Source organism: Grus americana, chromosome 3 (assembly GCF_028858705.1).
Source record: "Grus americana isolate bGruAme1 chromosome 3, bGruAme1.mat, whole genome shotgun sequence".
NCBI lineage: Eukaryota > Metazoa > Chordata > Aves > Gruiformes > Gruidae > Grus > Grus americana.
Window position 1 is genome coordinate 95,246,927 of NC_072854.1, and position 17,870 is coordinate 95,264,796.

General features: G+C 41.1%; 1 protein-coding gene across 1 annotated transcript in view; it reads left to right on the top strand.

Moving 5' to 3' along the window:
- PLB1 (phospholipase B1) overlaps window positions 1-17,870 on the top strand; it is a 72,808-nt gene that overhangs the window by 22,479 nt on the left and 32,459 nt on the right. Inside the window, exons 15-30 of the mRNA XM_054820782.1 lie at window positions 254-297; window positions 1,134-1,242; window positions 2,236-2,287; window positions 4,237-4,317; window positions 5,802-5,867; window positions 6,572-6,672; window positions 8,532-8,613; window positions 9,273-9,377; window positions 10,061-10,156; window positions 10,632-10,703; window positions 11,283-11,342; window positions 11,748-11,808; window positions 12,523-12,581; window positions 14,361-14,428; window positions 15,456-15,499; window positions 17,277-17,385. Of these exons, the coding sequence (XP_054676757.1) occupies window positions 254-297; window positions 1,134-1,242; window positions 2,236-2,287; window positions 4,237-4,317; window positions 5,802-5,867; window positions 6,572-6,672; window positions 8,532-8,613; window positions 9,273-9,377; window positions 10,061-10,156; window positions 10,632-10,703; window positions 11,283-11,342; window positions 11,748-11,808; window positions 12,523-12,581; window positions 14,361-14,428; window positions 15,456-15,499; window positions 17,277-17,385 (1,209 nt within the window). The remainder of the gene's footprint in view (window positions 1-253; window positions 298-1,133; window positions 1,243-2,235; window positions 2,288-4,236; window positions 4,318-5,801; window positions 5,868-6,571; window positions 6,673-8,531; window positions 8,614-9,272; window positions 9,378-10,060; window positions 10,157-10,631; window positions 10,704-11,282; window positions 11,343-11,747; window positions 11,809-12,522; window positions 12,582-14,360; window positions 14,429-15,455; window positions 15,500-17,276; window positions 17,386-17,870) is intronic.

A 17,870-nucleotide genomic window follows, 5' to 3' on the forward strand; every position in this document is an offset into this window, starting at 1 on the left:
ACATGAGAGAACTGAAAGGGCAACAAGTGTACAGGGCTTCGAATACGATTATTATGATTATGACGGAGTCTCTGATTTCGTGACCCCATTGGTATGTGCACAAAGAGCTTGCTTTGACTTCGTACAACCACCAGAGAACGTACTATGTACGTGTGTAGAAACCCCATAAGGGGGAGCTCTCTTACTTAGTCCACTGCCTTACCAAGTCCATCATATCTTGGAACATTTTTTTCTTTTTCTTTCTTTTTAACAGTGTTGGAGGAAATGAAAACATAAGCACAGTCACGACACTAGCAAGTAAGTGCCTTTTTCTGTAAACTTGATAAATATCCGGAGCTGCTTATTGAAACAGGTGTTATTATAAAAGACATGAAGAAAGATTTACAGTTTGTAGTGTGACAGAACCAATCCCTTTTTGTTCAATGTCCAGTGCTGAGTAAAGGTTGCATAACAACTAGGCTGTAATTTGCTGTGCACGACTTAACTATGTATTTTGGAACTCATAGGGGTTTGGTTGTTTCAGTATTCTTCTCTTATAGTTCTGTCCAAAATGTGTTGCGGGTAGATGAATCAAAGATCTTAGCTCATAGCCTAAAGAAACTATTTTGACTTTATGGGAAAGTTGGTTTAGGCAGGAGCAGAATCATGTTACAAGATCAGATTTTACGTGCTTTTTAGAGGTCAGGGCATTTTAGATCTGGGTGTTTCTAAGGCTGGTTTGTAACCTAAGATCTAGAAGGGAATCCTAGGTCTTTGGGGTTAATACATCTGGGGAAATCAGGCTAAAACATTTGATTCTGACCTATCTGCAGCTACAGTATGATGGCATGAGAGATCCTTGCCTGAGCATAGGGTTACTCAGCTTCGCTTACCAGGCAAAATGGCATTGCTAGCCAAGATGAGCACATTAGGTCAGGAGATACACGAATTCATGAAATTCAGAAATCTTGAAGGCAAGAAAATAGTTGTATGGTAATGAATCTCCATGTTTATTATACTTGAAGGTTAATTTTTTAATAGGTATCTCTTAAAGCTTTTTAATGGTCTTTTACTAAGGTAAACCTCATTCATTATAACCTCATTCATTACCTGCTGAAGTAAGCAACATTTCAGGCTGCTGTCTCTTTCTGCAGACATTCTTCGTGAGTTCAACCCATCCCTGATCGGGTATTCCATTGGCACTGGAAAGGAAACTACAGCAAATGCTGCACTCAACCAAGCTGTGGCAGGGGATCGTGCAGAGTAAGAGGAAAGCTCTTTTAAATAGAAAATTGATTTTTCTTTAAAACTCAGTTCTAGCTAACAAAGGCCTGAACCCTGGACTTTGGCAGGAGTGCAATAAGGCTGATAGGCAAGCCCAAATATATTTCTTTAGCCCATCTCTATCGCGAAGGCCAAGAAATGTGATGGGGACTTTGCAGTGTTTCTAATCTGTGTCAAATAAATTAGCAGCAAAAGCAATGCTTTCTCTAGCATTTTCAACCAAGAAGCACAAAGCATTTTACAAGCACTACTCAGAAAGCTTCACATCCCTATTGTGAGGCAGAGAAAAAACACCCCCATTTTACAGGAGGTATATTCAAACCCTCTTGCCAGTCGGACCGAGGGCTCATGTAGAGAAGCTAAGAGAAAAATGTGAATTGCTTATGATCAGTCTGTGGCAGAGCTGGGAATTACCTAGAGAGCACTATGCTTGGTCTTCAACAAAATTGGTATCATCTCTTTTTCTCTTGGGAACAGTTCTTATGAGACATGCCTTAGTGGCTTGAGGCCATGTAATAACATTGATACATGCATGGATGCTTCAGGGATACATGTATCAATAGCATCTGTCTAATGTTGGGAAGGAGCAAAGTGCAATTATTTTGTGGTAGCACAGTGTATTTTCTATATAGTTTGTATTCAGTTTGTATGGTTTCTGTATAGTTTGTATTTTCTATATATTTTTCTATATAGTTTGTAAAAGTGTAACTATGCAGCGTTTGCAAAGTGGTCCAGTGCCTTCTGGATGTTGATTGTTTTCTCACTTTTTTCCCCCATCACTGTCTCAAAATATAGGCTTTTTTAGGTATCATACCTCTGATTTGATGAAAACTGGACTTTCCCAGGGTTTTTTTGCCATTATGCGAGGGATGTCCGTTCATCAGCTTTCCTCTTTGCCTTGTTGTCTATGCAGGATTGCTTTTTTATTTTTATGATTTTACTTTTATGATTTTATTTTTCTTTTATTTTTAGAGATGTTCCTGCACAGGTTAGAAGACTGGTGGACCGAATGAAGAATGATACTGTGAGTTTGATATGCCATTATTACCTTGAGAAAGATGAAGTTATGTGCCATCATTAATTTCTAACAGACCGACAGCAGATGCTAAACATTAAAACTATGGGTACAGCACTGTACAGTCTAATATTCCCCAGTGCAGAGTGTGAGTCAGTAAAAAATAATCTGTAGTTTTGTCTGAAATGAATTTGTACCAGCATGTGATAGCTACTATCAAACCCAGGTAGTTGTAACCTTATAATTTTTACCACAAGTGGCTGGTAAATTCAGTTCTATTGCTTCCCCTCCCAACCTACATCACCCTGTAAGATGACAGAACTTTTTCTATGCTAGGATTTTGCTGTGGTACTATGAATTATCTTGTAAGCACATGGTTTTGCCAGCAATAATACATGCTAGGAAGTTGAGGGCAAGCTTTTCAAGTGGCAAATCATGTGGAGTGAATGTGTGAAGTGAGGAAAGGACTTGTTTTCTTTAAAAACAATTTAGTACCTTCTTTCAGTAGTCATCAGCTGATTTTTGACTTATACATTTGTTGTTAGGAATTATTTGATTAATGGTCTGTAAAACACAGATTAGGCTGAGAGGATTGCTTGCGTATTTTTCACCTCAACTACTGCTTTGAATGTTTGCTATTTGTAATTTGACAAATGTGCTATGCAATCAGTGACCGAAGTTATGCGATATTATTTTGGTTTTCTAATTGTGCATTTGGAAAACAGCCAAAAAGCCTTCAAGATAACTGTGTGTGTACGCCGAGTATAAATACTCTGGCGAATACATATTGGCAAAAATATTTGCAGTACCTTCCTTTTTGGTTCACTTTCTTGTAAACAAGATTTCACTGTGATGACTGTATCTGAAATCAAGATTAAAAGGGATAGCAGCTAACAATGAAGCAGTTGTGGATGGTTTTCATTTACACCATCCAAAGTTTTTAAGTACTACTCTGTCATATTTATCAGCTTGGAAACATCACACAACAGAAATGAATGCAAATGCCTTTTATTCAACTGATAAAATTTTTTAATTCAACTAATAAGCTTCTTTCTAACTGGAAAGAATCTTCATATATCACAGAGGTCATATATCTTTGATTTAAGAGCTCCTTTTTTTCTCTTTTTAAAACAGCTTTTTAGTGCAGGAGGAAAATTTTCCCCTCTCTTAATTTGCATAAGTATGTTTTAAGACTAAACTACTGAACAGTGTGTTTACCAGCTGGGATACGTTGCCTTCTGCCTTTGAAGATAGATGTTTTTAAACCATTTGAGGCTGATACACTATCGCTGCTTTTCTTAGTGGTATTTTGCACGGAAATTGTAGCGTTAAGGTATTCGGTACATCATCAGCTACATGGTACTAAGCATATCTGAACCCTTCCTCAAAGCTAAGAAGGTATGTGTTTACTAAAGCATAATTACCTTGCATTAGCTAGCACTTTGCAAAATCCTTCCAAAGGAAAATGTGCGATATTTTTTTCCCCAGTATTGCTACATAGCATTAATGTTGCCCCTCTATTCTTTGCAGTTTGTCTCACAGCAAGACCAAAATATATTGCCCTCCAGGGTTTTCCAGCAGGATAGCTGCATTATTTATGATACAGTAAAACATATACCATCATTTTTGCAACACAGATATATTCCTAGAACTGCAGGAGTCGGCATTCAGTGTATACACAAGATATTACTAAGAAAAGCATACAGACTGGATTTTGAGCAGTTTTGTAAAGCAAATAATTTTGCATTGTATTACCGGTATTGTAAACCCTATTTCGATCTTAGTAGTTTCTACATCTTCAGTCATGACTACAAAATCATTTTGGTTGTGGATGCTTAGAGAACTATAGCCAGGTACCCTGAGAAATGTTAAATTTGTGTTTAGTAGGTTGCCTGCCCCCCCGCCCCCCTTTTTTTTTTAAAATTAATAACTTTCATTCCATTTCCTTCTGTGTGCAGAGAATAAATATGCAGACTGACTGGAAGATCATAACACTTTTCATAGGAGGAAATGACCTATGTGAATTCTGCAACAATCCAGTAAGTCCCCTGCTGCCTTGCAGCGTGAACTGGGCCAGCCTAGGCATAGGCTCTCTATGCATTACAGTGGGTGAGAGGGCAGAACTCAGAGGGTGAGACCAAAATAAGGTAGATCTTATTTGTGCAGCCCTGGAATGTAACTGTACTGAGACCTTCATGTTGTTCAACCTGATGTTATGATAAATGAACTTATATCTTTAGAACACCTGTAAACTATATCATTATGGCTACTTTGTTTTGCCATTAACTAAGATTACATTCCATTATCTAGTCACTTTACCACCTGTAGATAAAAGGTCGAGGGGTTTTGCTGCTCTTTGCCTTGTGCACAGTCACACTCCGAAGTCTCACTCGGTACTCTCTTACCAGTTTCGGTGCTATGGGAATGGTTCTACCCACAGCTCATGTGGATGCAATTATATATACATACTGTATATAGTCTTTGGTATGTGTGAGTTCAGAGGAAGTGAAAGGCTGTAGCAGACTCCTCACATAGTGATGAGTCTTAACTACTTACAAGCAGGAGAGCACATACTTTTAATTCTGCATGATTAGTTTCAGATCAGGAAAAACAGCAAAGCAGCACAATAAGATGGTTATAAAACAAGGAAGGAGCAAATTAACCATTGCTACCTTCTGCTCCTGACCCAGACACAAAATGGCAGTCGCTCATGAGTGTGGGTGGCAAGGAGATAGCACATCTCTATCCAAAGATCACAGTGATACTTTCTTTATGTGTGCCAACCACAGTGCTCTTGGTGAGCTGTGATTTAGGAAATTAATAAGGGAACTGAGCTGTCTAGTTTTGTAGAGTAGGCCAGCGGGGCTCTCAATGAACTCCTGCTTGAAATTAAATCAAAGAGAATTAAGGCTGAAAATAAGACAGACATTTCTCATAGGGAAGTTTATTTGACTGTTGAATAGTTCCACAACTTAAGAAATAAAAATTGGATTACTTGACATTATTAAATTAGAGGGTTTAAACCACTCAAACTGAACAGGGAAATTTCACTGCTGAGAGGCAAGTATGTAAAGTGATTTCATTTCAACACCTAAGTTTGCCGGTTATTATTTGTGGCAGGTAAGGAGCACATGGGAGGCATGTTGCTAATATTCCATACAGCAGAAACAAACTTATTTTTACAAAACCTGATCTCTCCTAAAGATGGTCCATGTTAGTGAGGTGTTAGCCGTGCTTTTAAGACTGGCCCAAGCAAGCCTGGGATGGAGGATGTTGTGATGTCTGGTAATGCCTCCTGAATTTGCTCCCTCACTGGTATCCAGTGACCACTGGATCTTGTGAGTGAGACAGCTGTGACGGGCAAGAAGAAAAGCAGAGACAGGGCAGTTTTGCCTAAGACACTGTTACTCTTGACATAAGAGTTAGAGACATGAATGCTGCTGTGAGAGATTCCAGCTAGTCGCTGTTGTGCCTGCTTGAGTAAACCGATTGACAACAGAATTCAACCCTCTTGCTTCAACAGGCACACTATTCTCCTGAAAACTACACCTACAATCTACAAACAGCTTTGGACTTACTTCACAGAGAGGTAAAACAAACTTTTCTAGTATGTGGGAGTGGGGATTGTGTTCTGTTTGTAAAGCAGTCACTGACTGCTGATTGAGAATTTAGTTCCTCCCCGCTTTCATCTGCGGAGCACTGCTGTCTGCAGAGATGCTTGCTTGCAGGAAAATCTTTGTGAGAGACAGGAAGGGCCGGAGAAGTATTTTACCAAAGGAATAAGGATGTGCTCAGTTCTAGCTGATGCGCTGTGGACAAATAATGTAAAAAGTATTGTAACAGATTTGAAGAAACATATGGTATTTAATGGCTAGAAAATGCTTTGCTGATTCATTATACTGCAAATAAGTATATTTTTTATGGTCATTAAGAGAGAGATTCTGATATTCCAGATGAGGGTGAGGATGATGAGAGTACTCAAAGAGTTAGCAGGTGTCTAAGCCATGCTGAGACCTATAATAACTTGTTTGGACCTTGTGGAAGTCATCGTTTTCAAGTAACCAGCCATCAGCATTTGAAATAGAACTAGGGAGCGCAGGCAGGGGCTGTAATTTAGTATTGTACATGTGGGAGATTAATTATTGAGAAAGTACTTTGAACACCTCTGTTATAAATAATGCAAGCTGCCTGAATTAGCAGGCTGCTACCTGAGGTCTGCTGCGGCTGTGTAGGGGCAAAGATGGCACTCTGTACTCCGGACGTTGGCTATGGGTTTGCTTATTCTCTTGGCAGGTTCCACGGGCATTTGTGAACCTGGTGACAGTGCTTTCCATAGCGAGCCTCCGGGAGCTGCATGCATCAGAAAACAGTAGCTGCCCAAAGCTGCTTATGAGGTCTGAAGATTTATGTTACAGCTCTCACTGTTGCTCACAGAAGGCTGCAAGGTCTTCTTGGGAAACTTTTTTTTCTCAAAGGGAAAAAGTTCTAGTGTTTCAGACCACCAAACACCTTCCTCTGTGTATGCACATGTACCTCCACATTGATCTCAACACAGCATTTACAAATACCTGTCTGTCTGTCACTGTGTCTGTGTCTGAGCCCTGCTGTTACAACTTTTTGTGGAGGTGCCTTTTTAACATCTCATCACTTATGCTGCAAGGGAGTTCAAGCCAGAGCAAAAAGACCTCAGCTGTGCACTCTTTGGGCAAAGACAGAGAAGAGATTAAGATACAGGGTTTTATTAGCTGATAACTTTATTTACAGATTTACCTTTCTGCAGTGTTAAAACTCACCCTCCTGCTTCTGTAGTTTCTGATCTCCATAATCTCATTGCTGATTATTGGTTTTATTGTTAATTAGTCTCTCAGGTAGATGTTTGGGATGCTTAATCACGCTACCTGTTGCCTTGTGGCTCAACAATCGTCCCAGGTCAGTGTGAATCTGCCACTGAGGTGGCAGGTCTGCATCTCAGTGAACTTCTGGTGACTGAGGTAGGGTCCAGCATGTCCCCCTAGACTTGTTCCTGGCAGAACTTGCTTGGTTTCAGAAAAGCAAGTCTCTGCTTTTCTGGACAGACAGGCAGAATAACATTGTCCTGTGAATGTAGGTAGCCGTTGCTCCTCCCACTGCTCGGGCCAAAGAGCTGGTACCAGATACCATCAGCATAGACTGTAAGAGTTAGCTTGGAGGCCAGAATCACAGGAGACCTACAGGTTCTCCCTTACCCAGCTGCCTCACTAAAATGTCTGTTTTGAATCCATCCTGCTGGATCCCTTCAGCTGCAAGGGACTCTGCAGCTGCTGACAGGGGAAGTGTGCACACCTGAAGGGCCCCATGAAAGAAGGTGCTTTTACAGCAGAAACATAGATGCAACCCTCTTGCTCTGATGTAAGGACTCTTTAGTGGCTGTCAGTGGAAAATTAGCTCTTAAACTCAGGGTGCTGGTGCTTCTGAAAACCGGTTGTAATTTTTCTTTTTAACAGAGGTTACTGGCCAGAGCACACAGGTGTCTCAAGACCCTAATCACTGGACAGGGATAGTTAGTAGAACCTTTAAGATTAGATTATCTCAAGATACCTGTAACCTTTTCACAATATTTCAGGTGCCATGCTGATTTTGACATTTGCCCATCTGGCAGAATACCAAGTTTACAGGGTACTAACTAGACCCTGTGTGGGATAATAAATGCCATGCTACTGAATTGAAGAAGGACCTGAAGGAAGCTTTTGATCTTGAAAGCTTGTCTCTTTTTTTTTTTTTTTTTTTTTTGAGATTAGCAAATAACCTAAAAAGACATTATGTCTCCACTAATTTTGCATTGCTTATGTTACTGATACACTTCTGAAAACACAGTTTATGTTTGCATTGCTTTTCATGTAGATGTACTGTAGAAGTAAAATCTTGTTTTGTTAGTTCCTCTCCATTAAAACAAGTTTGGAGGTGGTAGGGATCTGTGTATACTTTATATGTATCAACTGCATCTCTCTAGGAGATACTTCTCTAAGAGCTCTCTCAGGGATTCTTTACTGTGATCATATGACAGGACCTTTTCCTCATTTGGATTTGTCGAGTAATAATGAGGCATGCCCAAGGAGAGGGAGCATCAGAAGAAAAAAATCATGCTAGAAGGATCAAAATTTCAGGGAAGCATAAAGGCAGCCAACATGAATTCACAGAAACTTGACTTGCTTCTCAGCTTGGGAATGGGAGAAAAAAGAGGAGCAGATCTCAGCGCCATGCTCTCATTCCACAGGCTCCTATGCTCTTGTGTCATAAACCCTGAGGACAATTCCAATGAGTTAAAGAAGTTGGTCTACTTTAACAGAAGATATCAGGTAAGGCACGTGACATTTGTTACAGATTTAATGTCATCGTCCTGTTGATCAAGGGACCACAGGGGGGCAAATATGTGGAGGTGGGGGACAGTTTCCACTCATTTTAAAGACATATTTGTGGTTGTTATTTAAAAAAAAAAAAAGGTGAGGGGGAGATGGGAGTAGGCTCAAGATCTTTACAATTCTGATTCACTAAAACAACAAAAAGGTGAGAAGAAAAATTGTTAGAGAGCCATTGAAAGTAGAGTATGTCAGAGCGCCAACAGTTTTTTGATCACTTGTCTTGTTAGAGATCAGATTAAGTCAAAGAACATGATAACTCAGGAACAAATTTCAGGCATGGGCTGTCAGCCAAACCAAAAATACTTCAGTGGTTCTGGAAGAACATCTTTTTGACAGAAAATCTAATTACTGAGCAGGTTGCTTGCCCATGTCCATCAGGCAGCCATCCCCAGGCTGCCTCTCTGCAAAGAAGCCTGGGATTCATATTTCAAAAAGATGGCTGCATTGGCTGCCTGGCACAAGCTAGAAACCACGGCCTTGTCTGGGTTTCTGCACTAGGGAGGGGGAACCCCTGGGTTGAGATGTAAATGAACGGAACGACTTGATGAGCTGAACATAAAAGAAGGAATGGTGACAACTTTTCTTTGACTTTTTAGGAGAGAACCCGCCAGTTAGTGGAGAGCGGAAGGTATGACACTACAGATGATTTCACAGTGGTTATGCAGCCATTTCTGACGAATGTGAACATGCCAAAAACACAGGTAAAAACAACCCAAAAACCTGCCCCTGCATTAAACTTTGGTGCAATTCCACTGACTTCTCAAAATTGTCTTGGCTGTAAAAGTGACCAGCAGTTTTCTGGCCTAATAATTATTATATTCAGTTAAGTTAACATCCAAAATTGCAGAAAATGCCCGTAGAATAACTTGGAGATAATGGGCCACAGGAATACAGACCTTGAAGACACAATTTGGGGCATTGAGTTTATTCCACTGCAATGAGACAACCACGCAGTAGATATTTAGTTCAAAGTCTTCAGCAGGGAGCATCGCCCTATATCCACCATACATCACAAAGTCCCTTCCAGTACTTTGGTAAATGACCTGTAGTATGAAAAACAACGTGCTTCAAAAGACTATAATGTGTGAATCTTAGGGGAATTAAAGAATACAATCAATATCTGTGCCCAGGTATTCCATACCCAGAGTCATAGTGGTGTGTATAAGTTATTACTTTGGAAATCCTGTATTAAAAAGCTTTAAAAGGCTTCTTAGTTCTGAGTTACTAGTGTTCTCTAGCCTGGTTGAATTCTCTTGGCCTTGGAGGCCTTTGCAGCTACTTTGCTTTGAAGTGAGCTGGGATATCTCGCTGGAAGAAAGAGGGGATTATGCACAGCTTGTTGCATATTTACTGCCTCTGTGACAGCACCCATCTTGTTCTCTAGGAGGGGTTACCGGACAGTTCATATTTTGCCCCAGACTGTTTCCACTTCAGCCAGAAGTGTCATTCCCAGGCTGCACGTGCTTTGTGGAACAATATGGTAAGATTTGTAGAGGTTATATTGGTCACTCCTTGTCCACTCCTTCCTGTCCTTGGCAGCAAAAAAACCCGCAGGGAGCTACTAGGTAGCTAGCTCTATCTCTTCTGAACACTTAATTGTGTTTACAAAGGAAAAGAGTGATCATGTGAAGAAAGGTCACCTGAACTGTTAAACCACTCATATCAAACCAGTAAATCTCAGGGTATGTTAAGGCTTGGGATCTTGGGACTTCTCTCAGGGACATGAGGCCTTCTTGGCATGTTGATCATCAGGCCACGTTCATGGTGTATGGGAATTAGACTCTTCAGCACGCAAAGAAGCAGTGCATGGTGGCAGCCACCAGCACAGGTGCAGTGCACTGCAGTTGTCTTGCTGTGCTGCAGAGGTGGTTTCCAGTGGCTGGTAGCACAGTGTTACCCGTTGCTCACTCATACTTGTTCACTTTTCTTCTATGCACCCCCCTTTTTCCCCACAGCTAGAACCCTTAGGGGAGAAGACAGATAATCAGCAAATAGAAGATGAGATTGTTCTCAAATGTCCAAGTGAGGTAGGTTACAAGAGTGTCTGTGTTTATGCGGAGGTGCTAGGGGTGGCTGGGAGTCTGCGTGAGCCTCTACCAACTGCCTGGAGCATTTTCTCCATGAGGGAGGTCTGACTCTTCCCCACATAGTTTGTGCCACTGCCACCAGTAGCAGTATGAGCACTCCCCCATGAGATGGAGGGCAAGCTTGTCATAGGAGTAAGTTTCCTCGCAGTCACACATCACAGTTGGCTGAAGCACAAGGAAAGGGTATTTGGCCTACCTAGTCAAAGATCAAGTATCCACACTGAATGACAGAGCTTCAGTGCGGGAAACAGAACAACAATGGCACCAGTCAGCACAGCTCTGTAGTGGTCACTGGGACTACTTTGAGTGGGACCACAAGCTTCTTATTAATCACACGCTACAGGATTCTGAGTGTATTCTGTAAGTTCTGGCTGTATAAAAATATTGCCCCAGGTTTATACTTCATTTGCATCAAGCTGTTAATCATCTGCAGACATCTAAGAACTGATGGTTGGGGGAATGGAAATCTCCTTGTATTCTTCTGATGCTTTGCATTGACTTTTTTGCCTTGTTTTGTAGGCTGAGCCATTCCTGAGGACATATAAGAACAGCAATTACACATACCCTAACCAAACTCTAGTAAGTGTCAACATCACCGTTCCACTGTTATTCTGACGCATCTGTTCCTCTGTGGTAACCAGATGAGTCATGCTCTGCACCACAGGTGAAATCAGCCTTTGGCTGAAGGGGTTTTGGAGGCTGAGTGCATGGCATGGAACAGTAAAGCACTCCCTGAGTTAGGCAAAATGCATCCAGAAACACCTGTAAGGACACATGCTCAGACAGCATGGTTGTCAGAACAGGATGCTACTCTAATCCAAGCAATACTGAATATGAGTACTGGATTGAACGACCAAGACCTGTCTGGTTGATTACACGCTAAACAGGCTCTGGTTTATCCACCTGGCCTCTACTAGGAAGATCCTAGTTACTACGGATTGTATTTGCTAGCCAAATGCTATTCAGCTTTCTTCTTCTCTTTAGAATTATGGAAGCCAGCTGCTATGTGAGGACAGGTCTCCATCCTCCCCTCCTGCAACTTCAGGTAGTCTGGCTGTTTTATGTTAAGAGACTGAATTACCTTTAACTGTCCTTCAAGATGAGTTTTTATTTTTGCTGAAATGACTGCTGGACTGTGAAAAATACTGCTTGGAAAAGATGTCATGTTTTTCAGCAGCTGCTTAATAGATACAATGCCATACTGTCACACAAGGTAACATTCTGACTCAGTAGCTCCACTTAACTCACTGCCAGTGGAGAACTTCAAAATATCTTGTGATAAAATCCAGATTTGTGTGCTGACCTAGCCTATGAGTGATACCACCTAAATCTTGGGAAAGGAAGCTGGAAATCCAGCTTCATGCATGTTAGTCTAGGACATAGCAGTATTCAGTTTTTCAAATAACTTTATATTGTCTTTAGTCCTTCTCTGCCTTCTTACAGCTTTAATATGCCGTTCCTGCTTTGTCTAATACTGCAATGTTTTACATTCATTTTGGTGCTGGATATTGTTTGCAACTTAGTGTTATTTGCTCCTTGCTCTTCTGTCTTTTCAGTAGCAATGTTAACCGTTGAGATGCTGAATAATATGCATACGCTGCTGCTACAACCACATGAGATGAGCTGGAGAGAGCTCCTGGGTATTGCAAAAACAACATGTCTGAGAGTGAAAATACACAATGGCATGTTTCATATATACAGTGGTGAAAGAGAGTAGCTATTTCCTATTCAGGTTCAACTGTATCTCTTTCCTTTGCAGTGCATTCCCTAAAGCCAGCTGATGTGAAAATTATAGCAGCCCTTGGGGATTCTTTGACGGTAAGAAGCTAATGTTTTTACTGTTCTCTTGGTAAAACTACAAATGCGCGCCTGCTTCAGTGGAGGGGAAATAGCTGTTGTACCTAGAAGCAAAGATCCATTCATTCATGGATGATAATAGAACTAGCAGCTAGAACAAGAAAGAAAGTGTCAGTTCTCCAGCACTCTGTTTCCCCCCACGCACGTATCACATGCTTTTGAACTCACGCAAAAACACAGGCAAATCCTTTAAAGAGGTGCTTAAATAGTTTGCTGAATTGGCGACAGAAGAGATCAGATGCTATTGAAACTAATGGGACATAGCACAAGCCTTAGGTTACTGTGGTTTTTAAAGTTTTTCTGAATAGGAACAGACTGGTGAACCTGTTCTTTTGCCTTGGTTCTTTCAGGAACAGTGTGTGACTAAAGGATGTTGAATAATAGCATTTTATTCATCTTAGCATTAATGAGATAAGGATGTACAGGGGTGAGAGCCCTCTGACTTTATTCATTTCAGAAGATATTCACTCTTTTTATTGTGGCTGTTTTAACTCATAGCTAATTTCTTTATCAAGATGTAGTTCTTGCTGACGATGATTATCTTTGGTAGCCTAGAAGGAATATGTCTCAAGATTTAGACATCCTATATTCCAATTACGTCTTTCTGCCTAATGTTTTCATACTGGCCAAAGACTGAAACTCTACAGCCAGCTCAAAGGAAACACTGGGCAGAAAGACTTAATTGGAACATAGGTTTCTTTAAATGTGAGCCTTAACAAAGACATTGTGTGTACAAACCATGAAGCCTTTACAACTCTCTGGCAGGCATGGTGCTAAAACTCCTACACACAGGAGGCTACTGAAATAAATAGAAGCATTTGAATGCAAACCTGCAATATTGACAAATGAAAGATATTCTGTATATAGCTGTGGCTGCCGTATTATAATATCCAGAACTCTGCAGGTGTTTCTGCTTCTAAGTATAGTCTGTAGGAACTGAGAATAAAATCTGTTTTCATATAAAGTGCAGTGGTGCATTGCTGTCTCAGAGCTGCACTTGGCCTATGCATAGTTACTCTGAACACCAGTCTTCCATTAATTTAGTGAAGCTTATACATAGAAGAAAATGTAGTATTATGGTTTACTTTGAGGTAGCAGCAAATAGTCTGCCTGATCTTGTGCTGCACTGAACTACTACCCTGTACCCAACTTTGACATGAAACTATAGTATCACAGCTGGCAGGCACTCTGCTTCTGAATTCTGGTGGTGTTTTAGGAGGGATGTAGTAGCCGGCTTGCCTTGTTCTTCAGGGTAGGGGTACAGAGTGTTTTCCTCCTTGCTGTAGTACTACTATAAGTCTTGCCATTTAGCACAATACTTTTCAAATCGTTGTAGAAGTATTATGGTGCTTCTTTCTGAGATATGTTTGTTTTCTCTGTTGAATTTGTATAGTGTTCCTTATTGTTAGCCAAAAAGTTTCATTGTGTGTTTGAGACGTTTTCATCATTCTTGAGTAATGGAACTGTAAATGAATTATTCAGTCATCTAGACCTGTGAGAAGAAAGCCTTTGTTCCACAGCTTCATCATATATTTTGTGCGTCATATACAATATGATGCCTGTAAACAATTACAAAAGGTATTGATGCATTCTTCAGGAAGAAGGTTGGGGAAAAGCCAGATGCCTTCTAAAGCTTTTGAAGAGATGCATTCAAAAGTAAATGAAATGACTATGCATGAATGACTATTGTGTTAGTAATTGTGTATTAATTTCATTTGGTTAATGAAAAATAATGTTTAGGCTGGTACAGGAATTGCCTCAGATAATCTCCTGGATTTGGACATTGAATACCGGGGACTGTCTTGGAGGTAAGTCTTCAGCCAAGGTGACAAGGAGATGTGTATTCTCTCCTGTAAAGAATATTATTCTCTTCCACATGTATTGGGGCTTTCAGCTGTCAGAAAGGTGGGAAAATAGCTGCTGCTTGGGCTAGCATTTCTTGTGAAGATGTATCAGGATCCAGGGTTTGTCATAAGGCTGGCTTCACAGAAAATGTTTTCAGCAATAGATTTTAAGCCAGCCTTTTGACTTCTTTCATGCTTTCATCTTTGCTTGTGATAGTTTGTATTTTTATGGTGGGATGGTAAATTGGAAATCTAAAAACCTGGAGAAAAATCACTGGAACAAACAAGTCAGAACTGGTTGCTTTTGGGACTTCTTCTCAAAGTTTACTATTTCTTAACTTTTTGTATAGCACCATGGAAAACAGTTTGTTTAACCAGAGAACTTTTACCACATGCAGTACACAGTCGTAAAAGACTAAATTTTTTTTGTGTGATGATGTAGCTCAATTGACATTGACTGAAGCAGTTCTATACTGTCCTAACGCCTCTCCATAAGCCACAGCGTGGCCTCAGTGTGTCCCACCAATTGAAAAGCTGGAGAGAACATACCCCTGTGCAGGAAGCAGGAGAAGAGAATGAGAAGCTCCTGCTGCAGTTCTCTTGTCATCCAGGGTCTGGCTGTTTCATGCTGCCTTATAGTGGCTTCATGAGGCTGGAACTGGCCTCAAAGTCAACCTTTTAATCTGCAGTACCTTAGGGCTCAATCATTCAAGTATATAGCTGTCCTGGGAATTTTTCTGCTGTTTCATAATGATTGACTACACCCCTGTACAGCTGCAAGATCATTAAATCCTTCTGACAAGCAACTGAAACCTCAGCCATTCTCCCCAACAGCACTTCCACTTCTGTCCTCTCCACATAATCTCATAGATTGATAGTTACCAAATTAAACACCCTTCACTTTTTCTCATGATGTGTGGTAGGTTTTCACTTTGCTTATTGTCTGTATCCAGCTAAGAGATGAGTGACTGGGATTTCTCTCTCATTTTAGTATTGGAGGAGATATGTCATTAGAGAATGTGACAACTCTACCTAGTAAGTAAATGTTTTGCTGGATCTAATTGGCAAGATTGGAGAGGGAGAATGGGCTGATTTCTTATATGTTCACAGAGAGCTCTTTAAGTATCTCAAAACTGGTTTAGAGTAATTAACAAGAACTACCTTTCAAAGAAAGAATATCCTAGGACTAATGAATAAAAAGTTGGCTTTATCAGTGAAGCTGAGAAGCAGCTAGCAATTCCCTTCCTTTCTTTTCCCTCTCCCTTTTCAACTGCTTGGTGAGTGTTATTTGAATTTCTAAATAAGCTTGCTATGTCCATGCTTGTGATGTAATTAACATTTCTACTGTGCTCTCATGAGACCCCACCTGGAGTACTGCATCCAGCTCTGGGGGCCCTAGTACAAGAAAGACATGGACCTGTTGGAGCAAGTCCAGAGGAGGGCCACAAAGCTGATCAGAGGGCTGGAGCACCTCTCCTATGAAGGCAGGCTGAGAGAGTTGGGCTTGTTCAGCCTGGAGAAGAGAAGGCTCCAAGGAGACCTCATAGCCTCCTTCCAGTACCTAAAGGGCCCTACAGGAAAGCTGGAGAGGGGCTGTTTACAAGGGCATGGAGTGACAGGGCAAGGGGTAATGGCCTTAAGCTGAAGGAGGGTAGGTTTAGATTAAATATTAGGAAAAAAAATCTTCACTATGAGGGTGGTGAGGCAGTGGAGCAGGTTGCTCAGAGAGGTTGTGGATGCCCCATCCCTGGAAGTGTTCAAGGCCAGGTTGGGTGGGGCTTTGGGCAATCTGGTCTAGTGGAGGGTGTCCCTGCCCATGGCAGGGGGGTTGGAACTAGGTGGTCCTTGAGGTCCCTTCCAACCCAAACCATTCTATGATTCTATGATTTGCTTTTAATAAATATTCCATCACAGCTTTTTGCAAAAAGAGATGTTTGCATGGAGCAGACCTCTTTGGTAAATAAAGCTGACTACTTGTACATGTAACCTGAGGGGAATAATTTTAACTTTTTGTCTTCACTGAAACATGCACCTTCTCATAGCTCAGGCTATTGTTAATGTAAAGCCACTTGAGTTTCCATTTGGATGAGCTGTAATAAACTCCCATTTAAAAAGGGCCAGAAAACTGTCCTTCTGTGTGTTGTCCATTATTATAAACAGAATGTAACAATAATATAATTAGAATAAGTAATTGATTGATTCACTGGAAAGCCTTCATTGAAATGTGGTTAAATTCAGTCTTTGAGAAGAAGGTAACCTTTATGGTTTACGATGTGACCATTTTCACTGTCAGCTACAAATTACTCTGTCAACTTCCGTTTGGAAAGTACTGTGGAAGTGGTGGAGAACGTGGTGGGATTTCATCAGAACCACACATCTGAGGCTTTCTTCTTCATATTTGTCAGTAGTATGAGATTTTGCACAGCTGTGAAGCAGACCCAGATCCTGAGATCTGCTCCTGCTGGGCTGAAGTCCCTTTCAGGCTCGCTTCACAAAGTCACCATCATATGACTGAGAATTTATTTTAGGCTTTAACCACTACAGCGTGAGAGATAACTGCACACAGTAGTCCTCAATTCTGCTCATCTTATCCATCGGTGGCAACACAGGGCACAGCAAGCACCCTGTTGAGTCGCTGCCAGCTGGTGATCCCTCTCGCCACTGCTTGGTGGATGCATCTAGTTGACTGGAGGCTGCAGCAGCTGTGCTGTGCTGACAGAGAGCAAACGGTGGCAGCGCTGGTGTGTGCTAGTCCCTGTAGGCAGGGAGCAGATGTAGTCATTTTCCCTTCATTGTCATCTTCCTTTTTCAGACATCTTTCGAGAGTTCAATGCTGAAATCGTGGGCTATTCGATTGGCACCGGGAGCGAGAACAATTCAAATGCATTCCTTAACCAGGCAGTTCCTGGAGCACAGGCTGAGTATGTAGCTTTTTGTTTCACATTTGCAGGTGATGGATGCTTCGTCTAATTCCCTTTCAACTGTCTCATGTGCTGTCACAACTTGCTCTGAACAGCAAACAAAACCAGTCTAGTTAGAGTTGAAAATTGGCTCAAAACATGTTAAATGTATGGGCTTATTTCATAGCTGAACTTTCAAATGAAGCCAACAGTCCTGGTTATGGAACCCACAAGCAGGAAACTGGCAGAAACTGTTTGGAAGTGGTGGTTTATACCCTTCCTCTTCAACATCTATTCACTTATTTACCTGTCAATAAATCTCTGAGAGCATGGATGTTTTCAGAAAATGAACTTGTAGTGGATGAGTAAAGAGATACTAGGAGGAAAAACTAGATGAAATATCCCATAAAATTCTGGCCTCAGGCTTCTGGATAAGCAAGCAAGAGTGGTTGAGAGAGAGGAAAAAACCTAGCCACAGTCTGGAATCTGAAGAAATTGCTGATGGT